Here is a 22657-nt window from a genome sequence, read left to right as displayed (position 1 = left end):
AAAGTACAGGCACAATTAACGAGCTACAGGATGCCATCCAAAATCAATGTATCTCAGTGTGTCTTGCTTAACATTTTGTTATAGAAGGCAATATCAAGCGTAGTAAGACAGGGTCCGTACTTTATGCGAAGTAAAGTCTCTGTTCTAGAGAAAGTGGAAAGAACGCGTTTCGCTTTTGAAAATGATGTATGCCCCAGAGTCCTTCCGCTGCGCAGGAAATAAGCGCCACGTCTGTTTGATCGACCATATGCGTGAATAGTTCGTAAAAGCGGAGGTGCCAAGAAAGTGGGATTAGTGGACAAGTTGAGGATACTTCTCAGCATCCCGCCCTTTCAAAGGAACTTCCGGTTTTGAAACCATATCAAAATTGTCTGCGCAGGTCACTCGAAGCTTCTCTGCAGGCGGCCGACATGGAAGACAGACTGAATGAGGTGCGGATTGTCCTCCGTGTAGCAAGTTCGTGAAGCAGTCAGCGCGGGGGACAGACAGAAGATTTCGACCGTTGTTTTTCGTTCTTTTTGAGCATCCTAGCATCGGCTAGAGTTGATCTTTGAAGTCTGTGTTGGACGGTATCTCAATAAATAAAGGTAAGCAACGCCAAAGTACTCAAAATAATAGGCAGTGTAAAAATAGAGGTGTGCATGGGTCGTGCGTGTCGAAATGTTAAATCGTAGAGATTGTACCGGCTGTCACTTTGAGCGTGCCGAAGAGTTCGCACCGATATATGCTTGAGCGAATACGAAGGGAGATAACTGCTACAAATAGCACGCGAGACGCGATCGTCACTTGCTGTAGCACTCTACAATTTAGGCACTCAGACACCTCTAAGTCTCTCAATAACTAAGCACACGTAGGCATCTTTTAAAGACAATTCCTAATAAGACAAACTACTCATTGCATGATCGTTTAAAAAAATACCACCGAATTCATCAGTTTTATTCCATACATATATTAGCTTAGGCAGCGAGCTAAACACAAAAGTCTACTAACATTTCTGTCCACTTACATACGGCTACGTTTTATCGCTTAGATGGTTTCAGTAATCTTTAGAATATTAGTTACATCTTTTCGTTAGTATAGTTGCCAGATCATACACTGATATCCGAATAGTGTATGGTCTGATCAATGTCTAAGAGTACACTCGAAAATTTAGGTCAAAGTGTGGGAAGCAGGTTCTGGGAATGATTATTTCATTTTTAATATATCCGTACCACATTGATTGATTTATCCCCAGATTTTGTAATGCTGCTTATACAGTTTAACGTTTAGCATTTTTGCAATAAATCATAGAGACGGCTAGAAGTATAGCTATGCTTTGGCATTCGCTTCTTTCTAGATTGTCTAATCTGTCCATGTTGAGTTTAACTTTTTTTATTGCGAAAGCAATACTGCTCGCAGTATGAGCCATTGACCTTTGACCTTTAGACGAGCCCCGTAGACGACCCCAAGCTGGCAGGAGCTGCCAACTTGGGTCTCTCGTTTCACATGGGACGCTTATGTTAGAATCAGCCTGCCAGGATCTTGGCGTTTCGTTACCCTTCTAGGCCTCTGAGGCACATTCATACCGCTTGGTTAAAGCGGGGCTTTATGTGTGGGCTGGGGAAGAAAAAGAAGAAGAAGCATTAGAAGAATGTTCGGTCACCCGTAGCTATTGCTTTCGCTCAATATTCGGTTCAGCAGCGTTGAACTCTTCTAATTTTTTTCTTCGTTTATACTGTGCGCATTCAAATTTTATCCTGTTGTGCTTCTTAAAAGGGCTGGGATGTCAAACTTCGAGACAACAACAAGCATTTTATGTGTTTCCTCTGTTTGTAAGGTCACCCATGGAGAAGTTCTGGACGCAATTCAGCTCCAAAGAGCCGCTAAACGCTTTTTTTTTCGATTGATACCAATAATTAGTGCCATAATTAAAGAGGTATGAAGCACCGAAAGGTATCTATGAATAATAGCGACGTTACATTATAGTAACATGAAGCAATATCAGCGCAACGCACGACATCGGCTAACCACTCCGGCCGGTCTGGGACTGATAATTTGAAATATGTGTTTTATTGCACGTATGTGATCTCAGTATAGAAATCACAAAGCAGCGAGAATTGTGTATTCTTTTCAATGTAATCCACTCTGCAGAATGAGAATAACACGAACTGCAAACAAAAATAGCATGCGTGTATTTTGAAGTTACTAAAGAACATCCGTCCAATGTTTTATATTAAAAACACTGACAGGCGAAGTAAGTCCTTATCAAGCAGCAAGGTTGCTTGAAAATAACCAACACAGAAAAGAGGGATTTAAAGTTTCAACAAACAGTAATGCGTGAAGCGGACGCTTTTGTAAAAAAAATACGGGAAAATGTAGTTTGACAAGCTGCAAATGTCACATTTCATTAAACATCTCCTGCAGTGCATGTAGGTCCCTCGCGCTGCCTCCAAAAAGCATGCTCCGTACGAGCATTCTTCGCAATGTGGTGACAATGAGACTTGGACTCGGCAGTTTTTTTAACAGACATCTTGAGGCTCGCTGACTGTCATATGGATTATTCAGTGCAATCGATTCCCGAGAAGGTAGGATGCCAAGCGTCTCCAAAACTTCTCAAAGGTTGTGTTTCCCTGATAAACCCAAAGCGCGGTAATCGACAAACCCGACAACATGCAATACAGCAGCTTTCCGCCAATGGCAGCGGCTTTTTCGAGAGTGGTGGTGCAGCTCTTGGAGACAGAAAAAATTTGTTTTTAATGTCTTCTAAAACTTCTGGGGCAATCACAAAATGCGAAAAAGCCCTTTCCACCTGCCCGCAACGCCACAAAAGTGGTAGACGCCGTGTTTGAAATTCACAGCAATCACAAAAGCAGCTCTGTTTGCCCAATAGTGCGCCACCTCGCATGCTCACCTTGCAAATTTTAACCACTTGTGTTCTACATTCAAGGCCGTTGTTAGTAGACATGAAAGAGGAAGACTTAAGATAAAAGATGCACAAGAAGAAAACGTAATTTTTTTTAATAAAAATTGTCATTTTTAGCACACGTGTCCCGCCTTAAGAGACAGTGAGCACTTTTACTACGCTAGAATGGAACTCTACATCGACGTTTTTCTCCTTCCCTTAGATGCACTTCACTATGAAGTTTCTTGCTCTAATGTAACGCTTGAAGCCTGATTTTGGACTTAGCATTATTTTGCTTTTTGTTTTTGTCTTTGCCGTAGTACCTTTGTTTTTGCAACCCGTGCTAACGTAACGGCTTCCTTAAGAGCTCTTATAATGCACATTTGGATCTGCGATCAATCTTAGGATGCATTCACAGCACTTGCTGTGTATTACGCCAGACGCTCTATTTCAGGTATGATTTTAGCTAGTGAATCAATGCGAGTGACCGCATCGCTGCTTTTTCTTTTTCATCTTCGCAATTGTAAGATCATTACCGCTTCCCAGGAAAGCGGTTCGAGCTGTCAGACAGCCGGAAGACATTGACTTGAGCGCTACGAAAAGAAGTACACCAAGAACCCTCCTTTTTCACAAGAAGTTCGCACCATGTGTGTCAAGGTAAGGACAAATTTGTATCTTTGCGCGTGGTAGCCTTCGGGTAACTTGGAAAGATTTCTGCCGGAAAAACTACTTTCTTGCTTGCGATTTATATCTTTCTGCGGCGTCGGCGAAATAAATTTCTAGCGACCAACAACCTATTTATCCCTTTGGTCTAATCAGTGCCCATAAAAAGTAAATGTTCGAATAGGACGCCTTCGCATGAGGTTCCAGCTAAAAGCTTTTTAGGGTAAAGAGGTTACATTCTTTACGATCTCAGGAAGCTTCTAGTATCTCAGCTGTTCCTGAATTACTATTTGGTAGTTAGTAAATATAAAAATAAGCTTACAAGTTCACTAATATTACAGCCATTAAACATTTGTCGTCAGTAGCATATACTAAGATTTTGCTCTCCTTTCTGTTTTCAGAAAAGTATGGTGCGGAATACGTCTTTCAGGGATCTAGGTTCCTTGATTATCCTATCGAGTGCAGCGGCTGCATTACAAGATGTTATGCTATCAGGCCTTGCTGCTTCAAACGGTTCCTCCGTTGTGCGCATCGTTGTTTTGCCGCTGTGGACTACATCCGACGTGACCTCATTTATCAAGGCCTTGCCTGTACCTGTGAAGATCATCAAGGGTGGTTCATCAGATATTAAGAGGGAGTTTGTCAGCTCAACTTCGTTGAAATTGCAAACAAAACTGGAGTTCCTTCCAGAAGAAAAGATAGTGTTTGCGCCATGGTTCTGGAGCCACACTGTCGACGTTCAGGAAGGCCTGTTGGTCGCAGCGAAAGATTTTCACATTCAGTTGTTTATACCTTCCAACATGTTGGATGAGACACTTCAAAAACTAGAACCATGTCTTTGCCAAGTAAATATGGTTAGTACAAAGGGATTTAACGTTCCTCTGGACAGGTTTCATTGCTGCCACATTAGAAAGATGGTGTTAGCCTCTGAGCTCTTCGCAGAAAAGCAGTTCAAGGCACTCGGCCACAAGAAAAATAAGGAACTGGTTTTTGTGGTTCCTATTGCTATTTACTCAAATTCATATGAGAAATCCAACCGTGATCACCGATGGAGTGAGACATCCGAAATTCGTCCTGAAGATATAGCTCTTCTAGATGCGTACAAAACAAGGAACATCTCAGTAGTTGTCCGCCCGGCAAGAACACCTCGGTTAGATATTGTAAACAAGAGCGCTGACGTTATGCCGTTACCTTACCCAGCTCTTTTTAACTACACGTCCACGTTCTTCGTCGGAGCCCAGTACGCACCTGCGCAGCTTTGCATCTTCAGCTTGCGCGGAACTGCTGTCCGCCTCTCCTTCATCGACTCCTGGACATCATTCGCTTGGCTTGCGCTGGTGGTCGCCTGCATCGGTGTATTCATCGTACTCATTATGTGGGCCCGCAGCAGGTTAGAGTTCTCGAAGCAATGGTTTTCAAAGTCTCGCGTAGTGATGTTTATGATAAGCACAGTCCTCGGCCGTAGCCCTTACTATCCAGCAGGATACGAGTCTCTGAACCACGCTCTTCTGCTCACTTCTTGGGCTATGGGCATGCTTTTTCTAGGAAATTACATCCAGACTTCTGTTATCGCGATCCAGAGTGTTCCTACCTACAGTAGCGGAATTCGCAACTTGGCGGCGCTGACAACCCAAGTTGGCGAGGGGAAAGTGAAGCTGTGCCTCACTATCTTCTCAAAGGGCCCCCTAGCGGCTCCTTGCAAGCAAGGGCATTGTGTGACCGGTAACGAGCTGATTATTCAAGCCCTGTCCAACTGCGGGTCGAAATGTGGACTGTACACATTTCCTTCGGCTTGCTACGAAACATCGCGCAACGGAACGTATGTGACGCTCTCGGCCTGCACCAAGGACGAGATAGCAGCCGCGTCCATGTGGAACCTGGTGCCTGGGGACCAGAGTGGCCTGGTTGCTCGCATTTCTCTCATCCACAAGACCAACCCTGAGAGGTGAGATCGGAACCTGTGACTTGCGTAATTTCGCGATTAGCCCACATAGCCAGAGGTGGTGCATCAGTTATACAAAGGAAAATAGTTGGAATTTTGCAATCGCGCGTGACGCCGTATCGAAGCAAACAATTCGCAAAGAAATGTTTCGACCATTTTTTCTTGCAGCGATCTTCAGTAGCTATGCTGTGTAAGTGTGTCAAGTAGTGACCCACTATGAGTTACAAGAAAATATATCAAATACGTTAGCTCAGGAATCAGCGTCCCATACACACGTTTCACTGAAGCTCTCGGCTGCACCTCTGGTATGACATTTAAAATAATAATAGGAAACACGTTTTCTTCCCTAAGCAATTGTGTTACTGCCTGCTCCTGTGGTCGCGTACAAGAATATACATGACATGAACAGTAAATATATATTGTGTATGCAGTTAACAAATATAGCATAAAGAACGTTTTCCTTTTTATTTCGTAGGTCATGCGGTCATAGTGACAAATGACTGGAGACATTCGCAAAATTTTCATTTGAGAAAAATATAATCTTAAAAACAGCAGGGGTTACAGCTAGCGATAATAATTTATTGGAGGAGCGTGGGTAGATTCAAGACACTGAATGATAACTTTTTGTTTCGAGACACTTTTTATAAAAGAGCTGATAACTGTGAACCCGAAAAACATCATAGACGTTGTCTATGCTTACTTGGCCAGCAATGGGAGGAATCCACTACCAATAAAACTTTTTCCAGAACGAGTTGGTGCATAATGTACATAATAGATAGAGCGCAAAAAAACAAAAAACAAAACAAAACACAGACAGAGTAACAATCCACAACACAAGCGCTCAACACAGCACACACAGCACGGACACAGAGCAAAGAGCACTTGTGCTGTTCCCTATCCAGGTCGCATTAGAGAGGCAGACACATTGTAATGTGTTATTATTAAGTCGAATGCCTTTCCAGCCTCATGGTGTCATTTGTGTCCGTTCGCTTGATGTGTTCGCTGGTTGTGGCCGTTCACCAAACGTGTACGCCGCAAGAAATTATAAAGAAAAAAAACCTGCCTCCAGTGGGAATTTCAAGTGAATTCAAATCCTTAATACATTATCCAGACGGTATAGGGGCACAGAAAAAAAACTCACATTAGATCTTGATTACGCGCTTGCGCGCCCGTACAAGTATTGGCACTTAGCTAATACATTGGCAACAACATGAGAAAGAGGAGAAAATGAGTGAGACACTCTATTTCAGAAAAGGAATAGAAAAATCCACAAACACATTGACACAATAAATTAATACCTCAAAAGTTGATGAATTTAACGCAAGGAGCTCAGTAAGGATGGCAAAACATAGCTAAGAATTGGACGTTAGTAATTATTGTGTATCTGTGAAATGAAACAATATTGCAGTTATTGAGGAGATATTAAAAAACGCCTAGTTGTGACGTCACAAGGACTGTTAGCAATATCTTTGTTGCTCTTTTCTTTGTTATATGCAGCCTGTTTAAATTTGATTGTGTAGTAGTTCCCTGACTGTTAACAGTAGTTTAGGACAGAAGCAAACATTGAACTACACAAAATTAGTTTTTCGTGTTTCGGCAGAAAAGAGCGAAATTTCCTTAACATTCCAACTGTTTTTATAATTCTTCAGCAGTCTTATCAAGATCTGTTGGCCATGATAAATGTTTTCAAAAAATACTCTAGACACCTTTCACAACGAGGACAACTTCCAAAGGCACTGCCCCAATTTTAAATGAAGGTCAGTAAGGCACGCAAAGTTATTTCTTGGTCGTAAACGCATGAATTTTGTTTTCTTTATATTAATTGTTGAATACTTTGCCATGGACCAGGTATTCATAAGGCCTAAGTACATGTTTGCGTCTTCGGTCAAGTCGTTTTTCCTGCTATTGCTGACGAATAGGATCGTGTCAGCATACTTACGAAAGTTGGTCGTGGGTCAGTGTGAACGACGCCATTTATGAAGATGATAAATAGTAATGGTCGCAGTACACCTCCCTATGGAACTACTACTAAAACACATTTTATGACGGATAATTTATTGTTTGTTTTGGCTTGCTTACGAAATGATAGGTACGACTTCAAATTATCATGCAAAACAACACGAAAGCCATAGAAGTCAAGTTTAGGAAGCATTATCTGGTCATTAATTAAATCAAAAGCCTTTGAGTAATCTGTGAATATACCTAGATTTAATTGCTGCAGTTTAAAGCAATATAAGATCAGTTCTTTCTTGGCTATAACCACTGTACCTGTCAAAAGGCCTGTTTTAAGATTTTGAAGCGCATCGAACCACCCTCCGATTCACTGCTGATCGCGCAAATCACTACTCCACACCGGGCTAGTAAAAAACCGAGTGCAATTCTTCTCGTCTGGCGTGAGGATTATAGTAGTGGAGGCAATTGTGGTGCAGTTATTGATAATAATAGTAATAATGACAGTAGCGATGACAATGGCCCTGTCGTTAGTGATAATGATATAGATAGTTGTAGGGGTGGCAATGACGGTGCATTGAGATTTTAAAGATAAAAATAGCACTAGTGATGATTATGAAGATGTGAGGGATGAAATGATCATGCAGTTATTGGAACGGTCATTTGTAGTGGCTTTCGTCCTTACCGCTGATAAGGAGACTTAAGCGCAGTCTTGTAATTTTTTTAGTTGTCCTCAATGATGATGCCACAGCTGCTGTAGGACAATGTGAATAGCAGAAAATGAACGCAGTTGTATGAATGCAGTTGTATTCAGGCACCGGTTACAATACCGCACGCCCCTTTTGGGTGTGGAGAAGGTTATGGGGAACGAAGCACATCGATGAAATAGATGAGCTGAATATACCGTTCGGGCATACATGTTAAAGATGCTCTGTGAAGTCTTCCCTGTCGGCCGGCACTGGATCAGCGTAAGAATTCGGTCAATATATATCACACATGTGTGATAAGGGTTAAAACGGCCCATGTGAAAAGAGACAGTTAATTCTTTCCGAATTTAGAGATGAATAGGTGGGGAATTTAGATACTCCTCGCGTTTCTAGGTACTACATAGTGACTCAGTCAGTAGCACGGAAACAAACAAACGTGACTATGAACAAGAAAGCGAGGCTACACCATGATCCGCCTAATTTTGATAAGTACCACACAGAGAGGAGGACAGCACTGCATATAATGGACATGCGATATAAATTAGACCATGACCCTTAAGGTGCCATGATGGTACGGTAGGCAAATTATTATAGAACACATTACGTCCTTTGTGCAGTATAAATCTTCTTTCATGTCCACCTGCAGGCATCACCATGCTTGGCTTCTGTCCGCCATTGCTGAAGCTGGGCTCGCAACTCCGCATCGAAGACGCCTGTACCGTAGGATGGAGGGCAGCAAGCAAAAGGAAGGATCAAGCAACGTAAACCTGTTCTTCGGCGTGTATATGGCAGGCTGTGCCGTATCGTTCGCCGCCTTGATGTGTGAGATAGTTTTTAACTCCCGTTGCAGGAAGCACTAATAAATCTCACGCGATTCTGTACGTGGTAATACGCATAATAGTGAAGGAATTTGGCGATGACAAGTTGACCGTAGATCGCAAGGGATTAGTTAATAAGCGGTACTTTAGAGATATCATTGTATTACAGTATACGCGTTTATAGGGCGAAGATGATCATTACGAAAGCGCATCACCACCACCGTATAGTGGCAATCGCTCGTTTTACAATTTCCTGCGCATAAAATCGGTAAAGCTTTGGAAGTGTTGCAATGAGTGTTTTATGCTATGATATATGCACTGGGGCGTTTTTATGTGAAAGCTTTTGCTAGCTCATGAGTGCGTAGGCAGTCTGTCTGCAAGTATCCGCACGAACACTCAAAAATCAGTTGCTTGGTATCTTGTCTCAGGAACGGCGTGCCCTCGAGAGTGTCTAAGTCTAGTATGTCCAACTCGACAAAGACCCCCATCTTGAATTGGGCCACCCCACAAAAGTGGCCCACAAACTTCGAGCTTCTAAGGTTTAGATCAAACTTGATGCCTAACCAAAATCGAGTATGCCCAATTCAGTGGTCACCTCCAAAATGGTATGGGCCAGTCCCTAAATTTGGCTCCTGTACCTATAAACTTCGATTATCTCTATTCCAATGTGACCAATAGCATGAGTCATACACTAAATTTAGGTTCCTGAGTTCTGCAAATTTGACGTCACCGTAATTTGACCAGAATCGTTGGCCAACCAAATTTGAGTATGACCAATTCAGCAGTGACCTTCAAACTTACGCCGGCCACCCCGAAGTTTCGCCTCTCTGTACCTCCGGGCATTGAGTTCGCCCGAATATGAATAAGAATGGTGTTTAACGTAATTTGAACGTGCACCACGATGGTAACTTTCAAATTTGTGTGAGGTCCCTATGCAAAATTTCTTCCCTTCACTCGCAAACTTTTATTTCGCCTGAATTCGACCCAAAAGATACGGCAGCTAAGCAGCATAAGTAAGCAAAGCAACTCATAACAGCAGTAGGCAAAGAACGCACCATTATTTCGTATTTATTCACGTAAAGAACATCAGTGACCCCTCTTATTTTCAACAACCTAGCTTAGGTTCGGCTTTCCGAAAACATACCTCCCTTTCTACCCGTGCCACGTTTGTGGCTAGTGCATCGATAAGAAGTTGAATGTTCAGATTATGAAACTACTACACCACTGAATCCTCGGTTGGTCCGCTAAGCAATGCGTGCACTACACAGCTGTAGTCTGCGTTATCGGAAGTGTGGCGGCTTTTGCGGCGTTCAGACAAATTCTGGCCGGAAATCGTGCTTCATCCTCTATTTTTACCAACTTCACACAACTCGGGAACAAAGTTTCTCTTTTGCCTCTTTGCGCCGATCCCACTCTACTTTATTGCGCGAACAAAGAGTGACGGCTGTTGCTACACGCATTACTCATCGGTTCTGCCTCTGTCACGTCTCCTTCATTCATCCTGCCACACCGGATTCCTGATTTATTAAGTAAACGACAAGGGACAACTAGAATACATAACATATCATATTCGTCGGTTTTTCACTTGGCCCACTTCCCTCACTGCCTCGTTTCGCATAATGCCTATAATATTGAGAAGGAAGAGAGGCAATACATGCAGTGATGGCACATTTTCCTCATTTCATTTGTCGAGACAGACGCCTGGTGTATTCTAATAGGTACTGAACAAATGAAGGCAACAACTGCAGCGCACTATGCTTGTTGGTTCTCATCCTGGCCTGTTTCCCCCAATGAGCCTGTTTATTACATGGCCGAAGACTGAGTCAAAACAGGACAACAGGAGCGGTTCATCTCGCTATAGATTCAATGAAGGCCTGATTTCCTCAATGCGCCAGTGAAGTAGGAGAGCTGCTTGATTACGCGGACGAATAGAGAATGACAAGAGTTACGGGACATGATACTGATAAACCCCCCTCTGCTCCGCTCTTTGTCATTGTTAGCATTGGTAGCCCGGTGGCTGTCTTTGATATATGTTCATAGTCAAAGACAGAGTGGCAACGAGTTCAATTACTCACAAAAATTAATTAAGCCTTTGTCACTGTTTTATCCTTGCACTTGTCACGGCGAAAAGCCGCTTCCTTAGCCAAAGAAAAAGTGAAAGCCAGGGTAGCGCACAGCTCGGAGAGTTCTGCCTATACCGGTACTGTGCACAGATGTGTCACTTAAAAGGGCTGCTATATTGCGTGAGCGAAAATTCCCAACACGCGCTATACAACACTCTGACTGAAGTCGGTCTGCTTGAAACTAATGGCCGAGTTGGAGATCAGTAGCTTCTAAATACCTTTACTGAATCTATTTCTATGCACATGCTTTACTAGGTATGCTAGAAGCGTTCGTTTGTAATTAAAAGCGTTTGCATTTCCTTCTCACATCATCGGCTCAATATAGCAAGTATCCTTCGGGCAGTTATTCTAAATTCATTTTGAAAAATATTTCAGATTTATGACTCTAACTTGAACTGCTCGTTAACTGATATTGGTTATTTGCGCATATGTGCCTTTCCTCACTTGCCTTACGGTTTGTTGTTGGTGGTGCATTTTTCACATAGTGTGTTATTTATCTTACCGAAACGCGTGCTGGAGTTGTCGAGTTGGTGCAGTAGCATGCTTTGTTGCACCTCAGTAATACACCATGTGCAAATAAACTCAATGCTGTTCAATTATATTCTCTTTGTTGTTGATGTTCAAAGCATCAATTCTTGGTATTTCAGTGTTGGCAGATGTGCTTGCCTGTATTATACAATGTCTTCAATACAAGCATGCAATTCCTGTATTGTGTAGTTTCACTATGTAGCATTCAATAAATATCGTTACCTCATTTTTTTTTCCATATGAAGTCTTTTTTTGCCATCTATTACTCTAAGCACGCTGCACCGGTATTATTGCTGAATTTTTTTACTGGCTTTTCACCTAAATGAGAGTCACGAAATATGATTTCAACTCTGCATCAAAGTGGGTGAAAGGAAAACTTTTAAATCATCGCCTGCTACATATACACAAGCAAGATACATTTGACATATCTCATAGACGCCTGCACTTTCACCATAGAGCGCAAAGCGCGTGTAGGCTGAAACAACGCGGGCAAATAAAGATCGCATTTCCCTCACTTGTACGCCGCAGGTCTTGTACGCCGCAGGCTCAAAATCTGAGGAGAAATATCTTTGTCAGTGCCTGCGTGGTGTGCTATCCTACTGGTCTGCGCCACAGCAGCTAAATCCTAATGGATAAAGTCACCACTGATGAATGGCAGAGTCAGTGATGGCTGGGGGAGAGTCGGATGCAGAGAAGGTGGAGCTTACAGTGCATGCTTCACGCATTCAGGAAACAAAATGACAAACGGGCTGCATGTCTTTGACAGCAAACATGGTACGCGACAAAATGCTGCAGTCCGTTATAACACATTTCTCATGTCATTCAATACAAACGCTGGAAGAGCGAAAGTATGCTGAGGACCAGGAGTCACTACTCATCTGCCACACTACACCACGTCTGATTCTGTTTTAGATTGCCCACAGGTCTAGAGCGCTCTCTTGCACTGAATGTATTGCTACGTTTCTCTGCCGAGACTGCTTCCGGTACTTCTCGGCAGTGTCAATATCCGTACATGGCACTCCAATCGAAAAACAATATTGTAGAGTGGGTTTCATGGGGCGTTATAATTCTAAAGGCGCGCCCGCATTCGCTCCCATATGATAAACTGCGGCGTAAAACCAAAGGCATATGCAGACTATACCCACCAAACCATGCTTTACTGTAGGGTCAGAGTGCATCGGATAAAACAAATAAAGACGTGTAAGGAATCAAAACTTTTTTTTTTTAAGTTCTAATGCCGAAACGTGCCATCATAAAATATTGAGCTCATCGGCAGTTTTGTCCCTCGTACCATTTCGGTTTTCTTCAATGCATAGCTCCCGAGAATGTTGGCCACACCACTTCTGTATATGACCGGAGTGTCTTTTGTAAAATGCAAACGTCAAAGAAAATGCATTGTTGATATACGCCTTGTAGTCATCGAACATGATTATGTGCTTTCATTTTCCATCGCTTGACTTTGGGCAACCTGCGGCATCTTGACGATCATGGTGCGGAAGCAGAATCTAAGCAGTGCATGGAACCAGAAAGGTTATTTGACAAAATGATTGATTGATTGATTGATTAACTGGTTGATTGATTGACTGATTTATACGTTCATTATTAAATGTCTTTATGGGTGCTTTTTTCCCGGAGCAAGTGTCTGGGCATGTAGAAGAGCGAACTCCCTTTGAGCCGTGTATGGCGAGGCTCAGAAACTAAGGGATTACAATGGTAGCCATGTCTGAATATAGCAATCAACTAACCGAATTAAGAGCTCTGTAATGCCCTTGGCAATTCTTTCAGAGAAAAGGGTTGGGCCTTGCGCGCAGCCTAGTGGGGCACTATTCAGTTGGCAGCCTGCCACATTTTGGCGAAGAAGGGGCGCTAGTGTCAACCTACGTACGCTTGGAAACTGTCCAAATAAGTTCATTATTGATATAAACAGCGCGAACACGAAAACAAGGGACAAGAAACAAGAAAGCCACAGTACATGCGCTGACTCACAACTAAGCCTAAGCCGCTTACTGCAAGGCCCAGAAAAACAAACATGAAGAAAACGAAACAGTCACGTGAAAAACCCCTGGGTTCACCTGCTGCATAAAAATTACTTAAAAAAATCACTTAAAAAGGACACCTCTTTGCTTGAAAGAGCAAGAGACGTCTTGCTGACACACTTATTGTCCGTTGAAATAAAATACGCTTCCACTATCTCTCTCGTTATCTTCTCTTTGTGGCGATATAAAATCTTAACACTGTCAAGCTTAGGAGTGCATTTCTTCTTCTCCTTCTTCATTATTTCACATGACTGGCAATGGGATACTAGAAACGTTTTGTCCTTTCCAATTTCCAAGTTGTTACAGTGTTCCTGTAGTCTCTTATTTATACACCGTCCGGTTTGTCCTATATAACTGGCTCCACAAGAGAGTGGAAGCCTATGCACAACACCTGTCTTGCATCCAACATAGGGGTTTCTATGTTTCACCCCACATTCTTGCTTCTTCTCTTCTCTTTCCCTTTGAACAGCCGGGCAGATCCTCTTCATCTTGAGCGGGGCGGTCAGTGCGACGTCCGCATTATACCTCTTGCCTACATTTTTGAGGCCATGCGAAATCCTATGCACATACGGTACCACGGCAACCTTCCTCTTCCTCTCACCCATGCTAGGCAGGGATTTCAGTCTGTGCGTTCTTTTAAGGTTCTTCAGTACCCGGCAACTGGCCTCAATAATAACTGACTCGCGATAACCGGCCTTTGCAATTCTCTTCACTTGTCTTTCAAAACTCTTGCCCATGCCGTGGTAACAAGATTTCGTCAACGCACTTAATAAGCAAGTGTTTATCATCCCATTCTTCACTAATTTGGAATGTCCTGAATTGGAGCCTAGCAACGGCTTAATCGATCTCGGGTTGTATTCCCAACAAAAATGATCATCACCGAATTGAATCAAAATATCTAAATACTGTAACTGATCGTCCACTGGTTTCTCAACAGTAAATTCCAGGCCGGATCCACACTCAGTAAAAACATCCATAATGTCCTTCATTCTTTGATTGAATCCCTCACGGTCTGTTAATACGAAAAAGTCGTCCACATACCTGAAGGTGGAATAATGCAAGCCCTCCAAGTTATCCTTCAGGTGTCTGTCCACGTACATTAAGATGATGTCACTCAAGACCGGTGCAACACTCGATCCAATGCATACTCTAGCCTTCTGCGTATATAGCTTGTTCTTCCATCCTATGAAGGTGGATTCCAGGTAGAACCTCAAAAGTTCAAGGAAACTTTCAACACTAACACCTGAGGCGTCAATGAAGTCACATTCATTATTGTCTTCTGAAATGCACATTCGTACTCGCTTAAGGAGGCAGTCATGGGGAAGGCTATAATATAAATCCATGACACCCATGCTGAAGCCGACACTATTTCTTGGGTTGTGTTCTTTGAGGAACACGACAAGGGCTTCAGAGTTAGGTAGCCTTAAAGGGTCTGATAAAGTCAACGAGGAAAGGTGCTTCTGCAAATACTTGGACACCAGGTGCTGCCACGTGCTCTTCTCAGATACGATGGCTCTGAACGGAACATCTGGTTTATGGGTTTTTGCCGAAAAGAATACTTCCAAATGTAGTTGCTTGCATTTCTTCACCTGTTCACGTATCCGTTCAAGCCCCAGATCATCTAGAAGAGCCATAGCCCTCTCTTTTATCTTGGTCGCTTCCATAGGAAACCTTTTGAAATTCTTCTCAACAGCAGCCTCGGCTTTTTCTTGAAACTGGTTCTCAGAAAAAATAGTAAAATACCCTTCTTTATCTGATAGTATAACTCTGAGGTCTCTTGAGGCCATCAATTTAGCAATATAGTTAATAGGGCACCGTTTCCCCTTTAATCCTTCTTTTGTGTGCTCTAGCACTTCCATGCACTCATGGATGCACCGCGACCTTTCAGAATCTTCAACTCTATTTGCAGTACAGCGTGACATGGTTACCTGTTCAGCCTCATCAACTCTAGGTTCAAAAGCATGTTTAGGACCCAGCCTCAGCATCTCATCAATACCTAGAGGTATATCTTATTCAGCGAAATTCAATACCTTGCCTTGCTGATCTTTGTTCATCTTCTTCTTCCGTGGAAGCAGAGGTAGAACCACCTTCCAAAGGAATTCCGTCAATCTTTCACTCAGGGCATTCCACTCTGTGTACTTGCGAAACGCACGCTGCTTGCTATACATGCACTCACACACGAGTCGTAGACAATCCTTGAAATGGCGGGCTTGCCTCCACATCTCAGACATCATTATACGGCAGAGTCTCCTGCAATGACCAGTAGACGACCTCAGGAACCCAAAGGTCTTCAGGAATTCCGGAGGCACTGTGCCGAGCTTGAGGTACCAAGAGGCCTTTCTTGCTTGGCGGAATGGGAGTTCGCTCTTCTACATGCCCAGACACTTGCTCCGGGAAAAAAGCACCCATAAAGACATTTAATAATGAACTATAAATCAGTCAAGTACCAACTCGCCCAACAAAGTATCTTGGTGTCCAAATAAGCACTCCAGCCAGGTCCCGCTTTAGACAATGAATACTTTGCACGTGGTTGCTACAGGACTAGGCCGAACAGATTTTACATGGTGATTCCAATTTGCTCCATTGAATAGGTGAGCAAGTTTTGCACACAGTTACAAATCGATATGTTGGCAGCAAAATATACAGTGAAGGTTAACCGATGCTAATTTATATTCTGTTGAATGAAGAAACGTTTTTCGTCGTAAGAAATTCATGTTAATTAAGGCCTTTTATGGAATATTACATGTAGAATCGTATTCTCTTTCCAAAACTATGTTGAAATAACGATCACTAATTTCCACTACTTCGTGATACGTAGTCATAATAATTAGTACAACCTGGTTTGGTTTGGTTTGTGGGGTTTAACGTCTCAAAGCGACTCAGGCTATGAGAGACGCCGTAGTGGAGGACACCGGAAATTTCGACCACCTGGGGTTCTTTAACGTGCACTGACATCGCACAGCACACGGGCGCCTTGCTTTTCGCCTCCATCGAAAAGCGGCATATTAGCACTACTAATTAGGTTTGTTAGATTATATCAACACGGCTGTGTTGCCGCAACAGCTCGAGGATATTTTTGGGTCCCGTTTTTTCTTAGACACAGTCGATATCCACGAATTTCAGCTGTGTGAATTTTAAATAATAACAAATTTTTATATTTTGTTTTCACTTCGGCTTCGGTTTCCGGTCAAATATTGATAGCATAATCTGCTACATTGTGTAAAAGATCATGCTACGCATATGCGAAGGCCCGCTGTAACCAAACCATGTAAACCTGCCTGCATGGCCTAGGAGCTCTGCGAGCCGGTATGCAAAAGTGCCGGTGTGTACGGTACCCCTCTCAAAAGCATTGCCATAAATGGCAACTCCTGATAATTCGTCCACGTCACGTGATCACATAACGTCACACAAACTCTCGACCAATCAGTGCTCGGCCATGTCACCTTCCAGCGTATTGCCGTTCCCCGAAAACTCCAGCAATGGAAGTTCCAGGTGCGTCACTAAAAAATAAAACACAACCTTACGTTTTGTTCGAGCCTAACGCGCAGTACGGAAACTTAAATTCACTAATAAAATCTTTTCTGGATTAAAATTACTGTAAAGAGCTTATACATCGGTGGCGTCCGTCTCGCCATCTTTGGTACGTTGAAAAAGTTAACTTGAATATCGGCGCGGAGCTTTTTAAAGCGAGATAAACGGCGATCGTTGCAGAGAGGTGTCTCTGAACGCAACCTAAAGGTAAAATTTACTCAGTGAAGGCAAGAATTGAATACGGTGAAGGTAATTGCATAGTGTAACCGTTATCGTACCGTCACATCCTGGCTGTGCTCGCGGCTGGTTTTGCTGCAATTAAGAATAAAAAAAAAGCATTGCATTATGCAACCTAAAGGGGAACACACTCCAGGAAATATGTCCGCAATTTATTTGAACGTTGTGAATTTAAAAAATTGCATATACAGGAATTGAGCACGTGTTTTAGAATCAGGTACCTGATGTTAATTCATTGCGCCACATTTTAGTTGATGCTCTGCATTGTATACTCAACAAAACACATGGCTTTATTGACTTCCTTTTCGTCGTGCTTTATATTTTAGTGGCGCATCCGGAACTTCTGTTGCTGCAGTTTTCGGGGAATGGCAATAAGCCGCGTTGCAACTGCAAGCTGCCACGGACATGATGGTGTGAAGGATCAAACAAACATGGGCGATATACAGAAGTATGTGTATTCGTTCAAGCGCATCAAAATACGTGGCTGTCTTTGGCTGTCATTTTTAATGTGACTACATGAATAGGCTATGTTGCTGAAGTCAAAGGGTGGACGCAAAACGTGAAGCCACGCGGCTCAAATGCTCACAAAGTCTGAAGGATGCTGCACCTTTCCTTTCCACAATTACTAATTGTAGGCTATGTAGAATAAATAATAGTCATCAGTGATTATAATAATATGAATGTTAAAATAATTAAAGGCTATAAATATTGATAGTGGCATATGAAAGAATAAATACAAATAACATGAACATAGACAAGTTAAAAAAAGATAAAAGTAAAAACTAAATAACCACACTGAAGAAAAACTGCAAAAACGTCTCGGCAGCCCGAACGTAATGCGAAAGTGCGCTTTCTTCTTTAAACACTTGACGTGTAACATGCCTAACCAGTTAAGTCGTGAAGCACCGTATGAGTATTGCAGATTTAACATCTAAATCCTCGACAAAAGCATATCTCAAATTTTGCCCCATGTATTTTTATAAAGCCGAAATTTGTTTTCAAATCGATGCTGAAATATGCTACAGATATTCGTCCGACAACCTCTAAAGTACCGCAGTCACCAGTATGTTGCATTCATTCTACTATAAGGTTTTTCTGTACGTTTGTAAACGGGCTGGCTACAGAACAATGGCTTGAGGAAAATATGTTTCGATTTCATATTCTACCATCTCACACGAACTTAAAACTTAGTAAACGAAAACATGCTTCCTAAAGCGGTGCTCCTTATGAACAGGCACTCTCAAGTACGTATTTCAGTTACATCAAAAGATCGTACTCAAATAACAAACAAAACTCAAACAAACATTGTTGCAAGAAACACAACACGCATTTCTTTGAAGTAACATGTATTGCTTAGCCCGCACCCCAATTTCTAATGTACGTGTAAAATTAAATAAAACACATCATGCGCAATGCAGCGCGAACTTGACGAATTTTGGACGCATTCTGTCATACCAAGGCGCCGACATATCTTCACCCCTCATTTTGGTAGCAGTCAGCTCGCACAAAAGGACAATCCACAAGCACAGCACAGGCACTGCGGTGAATATATCGTTGGAAAAGCGTCTTCCAGCTGAATATAGCCGTAAAGCTGGTTGGCTAGGTTTTCCAAGCCGGCATGGTGGAGAGTAGCTCGATTTCGCGCCGACTCGAAACACCAGGTTTGGTTACTACGCAGGCAGGCTTGGTCAGGTGTGTATGGGAAAGCCTCTGTATATAGTAAGAAGGGGCGGGATGTTTTTTCTCTACAAGAGGACATGCGCAGCTTCATACTTAATCAACATCAACATCATGCATAAATAGACCAAGCAGAATTGGCATATTTGAGCGGCAAGCCGTGTCTGAGTTCATAACCTTTCCCTATTTCAAATGGAATATTAGGAGATAGCGTAACAAAGAGATGGGGCGGGGGAATTGAGGGCTTGTTTGTGCATCAGATTTCATCGCATTCCGTTCGTACTTTTATAAAGTGCGCTTCACAGATTGTTGGTCACTGCAGAAGTACGAGGAAGTTCGAGCACACTAGGCAAAAATGAACAAAAAACCTTAAACTACACTAAAAAAACTGCGCATAGACTATAGCGCAGCCAAGAGAGGATGGTCGATGTAGGCTTAGGCATAGATGTCACTACAGGAATGAAAAGTATAAGTTAGAAGCGCCATAAAGCAATAAAGGGAAAACAATTACAGATAAGCACGAAAGAGAGGCAGAGGCAAGGAGGAAGCACAAAGGGAAGGAGTGTAGGAAAGGAGAGGGATGTAAGAGGCCACAGTCATCATTCTGTTTGTCGTCGTCGTCGTCGTCGTCGTAGAGAGAAGGAAATTCACCAGGAAAAGGGAAAGAAAGAAAAGGCGGAATGGTAGGTGCGCCGCTACTCAGGTAGCGCTAGGCGGTGTTGCTGGCGTTGACAAGGACTGGGCCGCTATTAGTGAGCTTCTTGGCGATGGCCCATGCTGGCATTTCACCCCACGGAAACAGCAGCGTCCCCACAGTGTTCACGGAGGCCAGCACTAGAAGCATCGCGGCAAGTTTGACGGCCAGCCCAGGATACAGCTGCGAAAGTAGGAACGAGCGCAAGCCTCGTCACTGAAAGCGACGTTATTGCAGGATGTCATACGGCTCATACACGTCGTAGATTACTTCGCTAAATGTCGTTTTTTTAGAAAAATTAAAGCACCCGTATTATTATGAGACATGGGATCACATCACTGTACATAAGTATCGCAGGAAAGGTCTTATCTAACGCTTTCTAACGGTTCGCGTTCCGTGGGTGCGCTCAATAATATTGTGCTTAAAGGCCTGCTGCGTATGCGGTGCACTTAATAATCAAATGTGTCGCGTCCTCTCCGTTTCTATAAATGCTGCTGTCTCGCATCTAATTACGTGAGGACGCTGCTTCTGTTTTGCGATGCTTACAAAGGGTGCGTCACAGATGTCTCAGTTCCAGGTGCCTTCGCTGTGCTTTCGACCGTATACGGAATGCGCGCTGCGTTCAGAGCACCGTTCTACAACGGCTGCAAATTTTGAATCGACTTTTAGCTTTGGAGTCTAATGTCCCAAAACATATAAATCTGTTCAGGGCCACGGCAACGAAGGTCTCCGGACCAGTTTATGCTGCCTGGTGCTCTTAATCTGAGCTGACGTCGCACAAAGAGCGGGCGCCTTTTCTTGTATTCGGGGGCGGAATATGGCCGCCGAGGCCGGAATTTAATTTCGTCCTAACAGAGAAGGCTGCAGCTGCACAGGAGCACCAAATCCTGCTCTATTTAGTTGTTTAATGTCGTCTTTAGTGATGCTTCAGGGCGTCTGGCGGCGCCCCAACTGATGTGACCAAGTTACAGCGCAAGACACGAATGAGCGGCTAACGCTGGTTCGTTGTGGCGTGAAGCATTGTCCATGCGGCTAAGCGTGACGGGGGATACGGGTGCATGCATGGCACAGCTAGCCCAGGGTCCGTATTCCAAATTTGCGTCGTTTTCAGAAGTGTCGTTTGTCTGCGCGTCTGCCCTCATCTGATTGGTGGAAACGCCGGAACCGGAAGTCGAACCTACATTAGGTTCTGGTATTTCCACCCATCAAATGAGGGAGATAGCGAGACTGCTGAAAACAGCGCAAACTCAAAATACGGAGCAGGGCGTCGTGATACGCACCGATCACAAACAGCGTAATAAACCTGTGAGAGTGAAGTCAAAATGAAGAATTACGATGCGTGACGAAATGCCTTGAAGCCGAATCGCCCAATCGCAAGATGCAGGCGGATATTGCCGGATGACAAGCATTTATTTGCACGACAAAAGTTCTGTGCCATTTTTTCCTTGCATAAAATATAATAAATAAAAATATTCATGTTCAGAGTCCTATTTCATTAAGAAGATATTGCTCAAGTTCAGTAACAATATGGAAAACAAAAAGCAGTTGAAGTTGTGGAGATGATTTGTGGAATTGTGGAGCTTGTGGTTTGGTTTGTGGGGTTTAACGTCCCAAAGCAACTCAGGCTATGAGAGACGCCGTAGTGGAGGACTCCGGAAATTTCGACCACCTGGGGTTCTTTAACGTGCACTGACATCGCACAGCACACGGGCGCCTTGCTTTTCGCCTCCATCGAAAAGCTGCCGCCGAGGCCGGGATTCGATCCCGCGTCCTTGGGAACAGTAGTCGAGCGCCGTAACCACTGCACCACCCCGGCGGGGTTGGAGCTTGTGGAGTATGTGTAAAGTTGTGGAGATTAGTTGCAATTATATTAACTGTGGGTAACTTCTGCTGCCACAGGGGCATGCGGGCTGATGGCGGTGAAGTCTGAACGTGGGGGTCTACATGAAAACAGGTCATTGCAAATATGGGCATTTTGTTACGCTTCGTTTAAAATTAAGGTACAGTGCTTTTGTTTTAAGCGCGTAGAAGTATCCGATCGACGACAGCAAAGGCTACGATGGCAAAGAAGAGCAACGCAGCATGCACGAAACATGCCGCTGCACCGACACTACCACCGGCAGCGCCTAATCCGACATGTCTCCTTGTTCAATGGCAAATTCGTCGAGAAACTGCTCCGCAATCAGCTTGTCCTGTCGAAGTAGGCGCCAAAAACGCTCGTCTGGCAGCTCGTCATGCACTTTCCGTCGACGTTATTCCGCGGGCGCAACAGCACTACCGCATACTCCACCGCCGTTTTCCTCCCGAACGAAACGGACAGTGTCGAGGCGATCACAAAAAAAACCTCACATACAGCCTGCCTAATTCGATGCGCAACGGAATCTGTATAAATCAGTCATGGCGCTAACACACTAGTCACCCATGACACAAAATAGCACCATGATCACCAGTCAGAATCAACCAGTAGAAGCGAGGTGAGCTGATCCGTTTGCGACACTCTTGTGATGTGATCGAAACATAATACGGCTACAGAAGATATTGATGTTATAACCAAAACACAAACATCATGCTTTGCGCATTGGTTTTAAAAGCAAAGGTCTGCGCGAAAAAGGCGACTCAACAACCATTTGTACTCTCAATGCTCTTAACTGGGCTAGTTGGTGAATGAATTCAAGCATGGTGCACCATGCCTGAATTGGAACCATTTGTACGTAGTGATTCCATTGTGACATATGAAGCGAAGTGTAGAGTGCCGGGTTCCCGCTCTCTCTGTGGTTTTCGAGACGAACGTCGAGACGTCTTATAAACTGAGGTTCACTCCTGGACAAAATTGCGCTTCATTAGATTGCTGTTTCATTTCCACGCAGTTG

At 43.5% G+C, this 22657-nt stretch overlaps 1 protein-coding gene across 1 annotated transcript in view; it reads right to left on the bottom strand.

Annotated features, from left to right (window-relative positions):
* Window positions 1-19802: 19802 nt before the first annotated feature.
* LOC146176832 (sodium-dependent low-affinity dicarboxylate transporter 1-like) overlaps window positions 19803-22657 on the bottom strand; it is a 37931-nt gene continuing 35076 nt past the window's right edge. Inside the window, exon 15 of the mRNA XM_084581406.1 lies at window positions 19803-19970. Coding sequence (XP_084437532.1) covers window positions 19803-19970 — 168 coding nt within the window. The remainder of the gene's footprint in view (window positions 19971-22657) is intronic.

This window comes from Amblyomma maculatum, chromosome 10, assembly GCF_055883805.1.
Source record: "Amblyomma maculatum isolate TAMU_Amacu chromosome 10, ASM5588380v1, whole genome shotgun sequence".
Classification (NCBI taxonomy): Eukaryota; Metazoa; Arthropoda; class Arachnida; order Ixodida; family Ixodidae; genus Amblyomma; species Amblyomma maculatum.
This window is presented reverse-complemented; position numbering and strand designations above follow the sequence as displayed.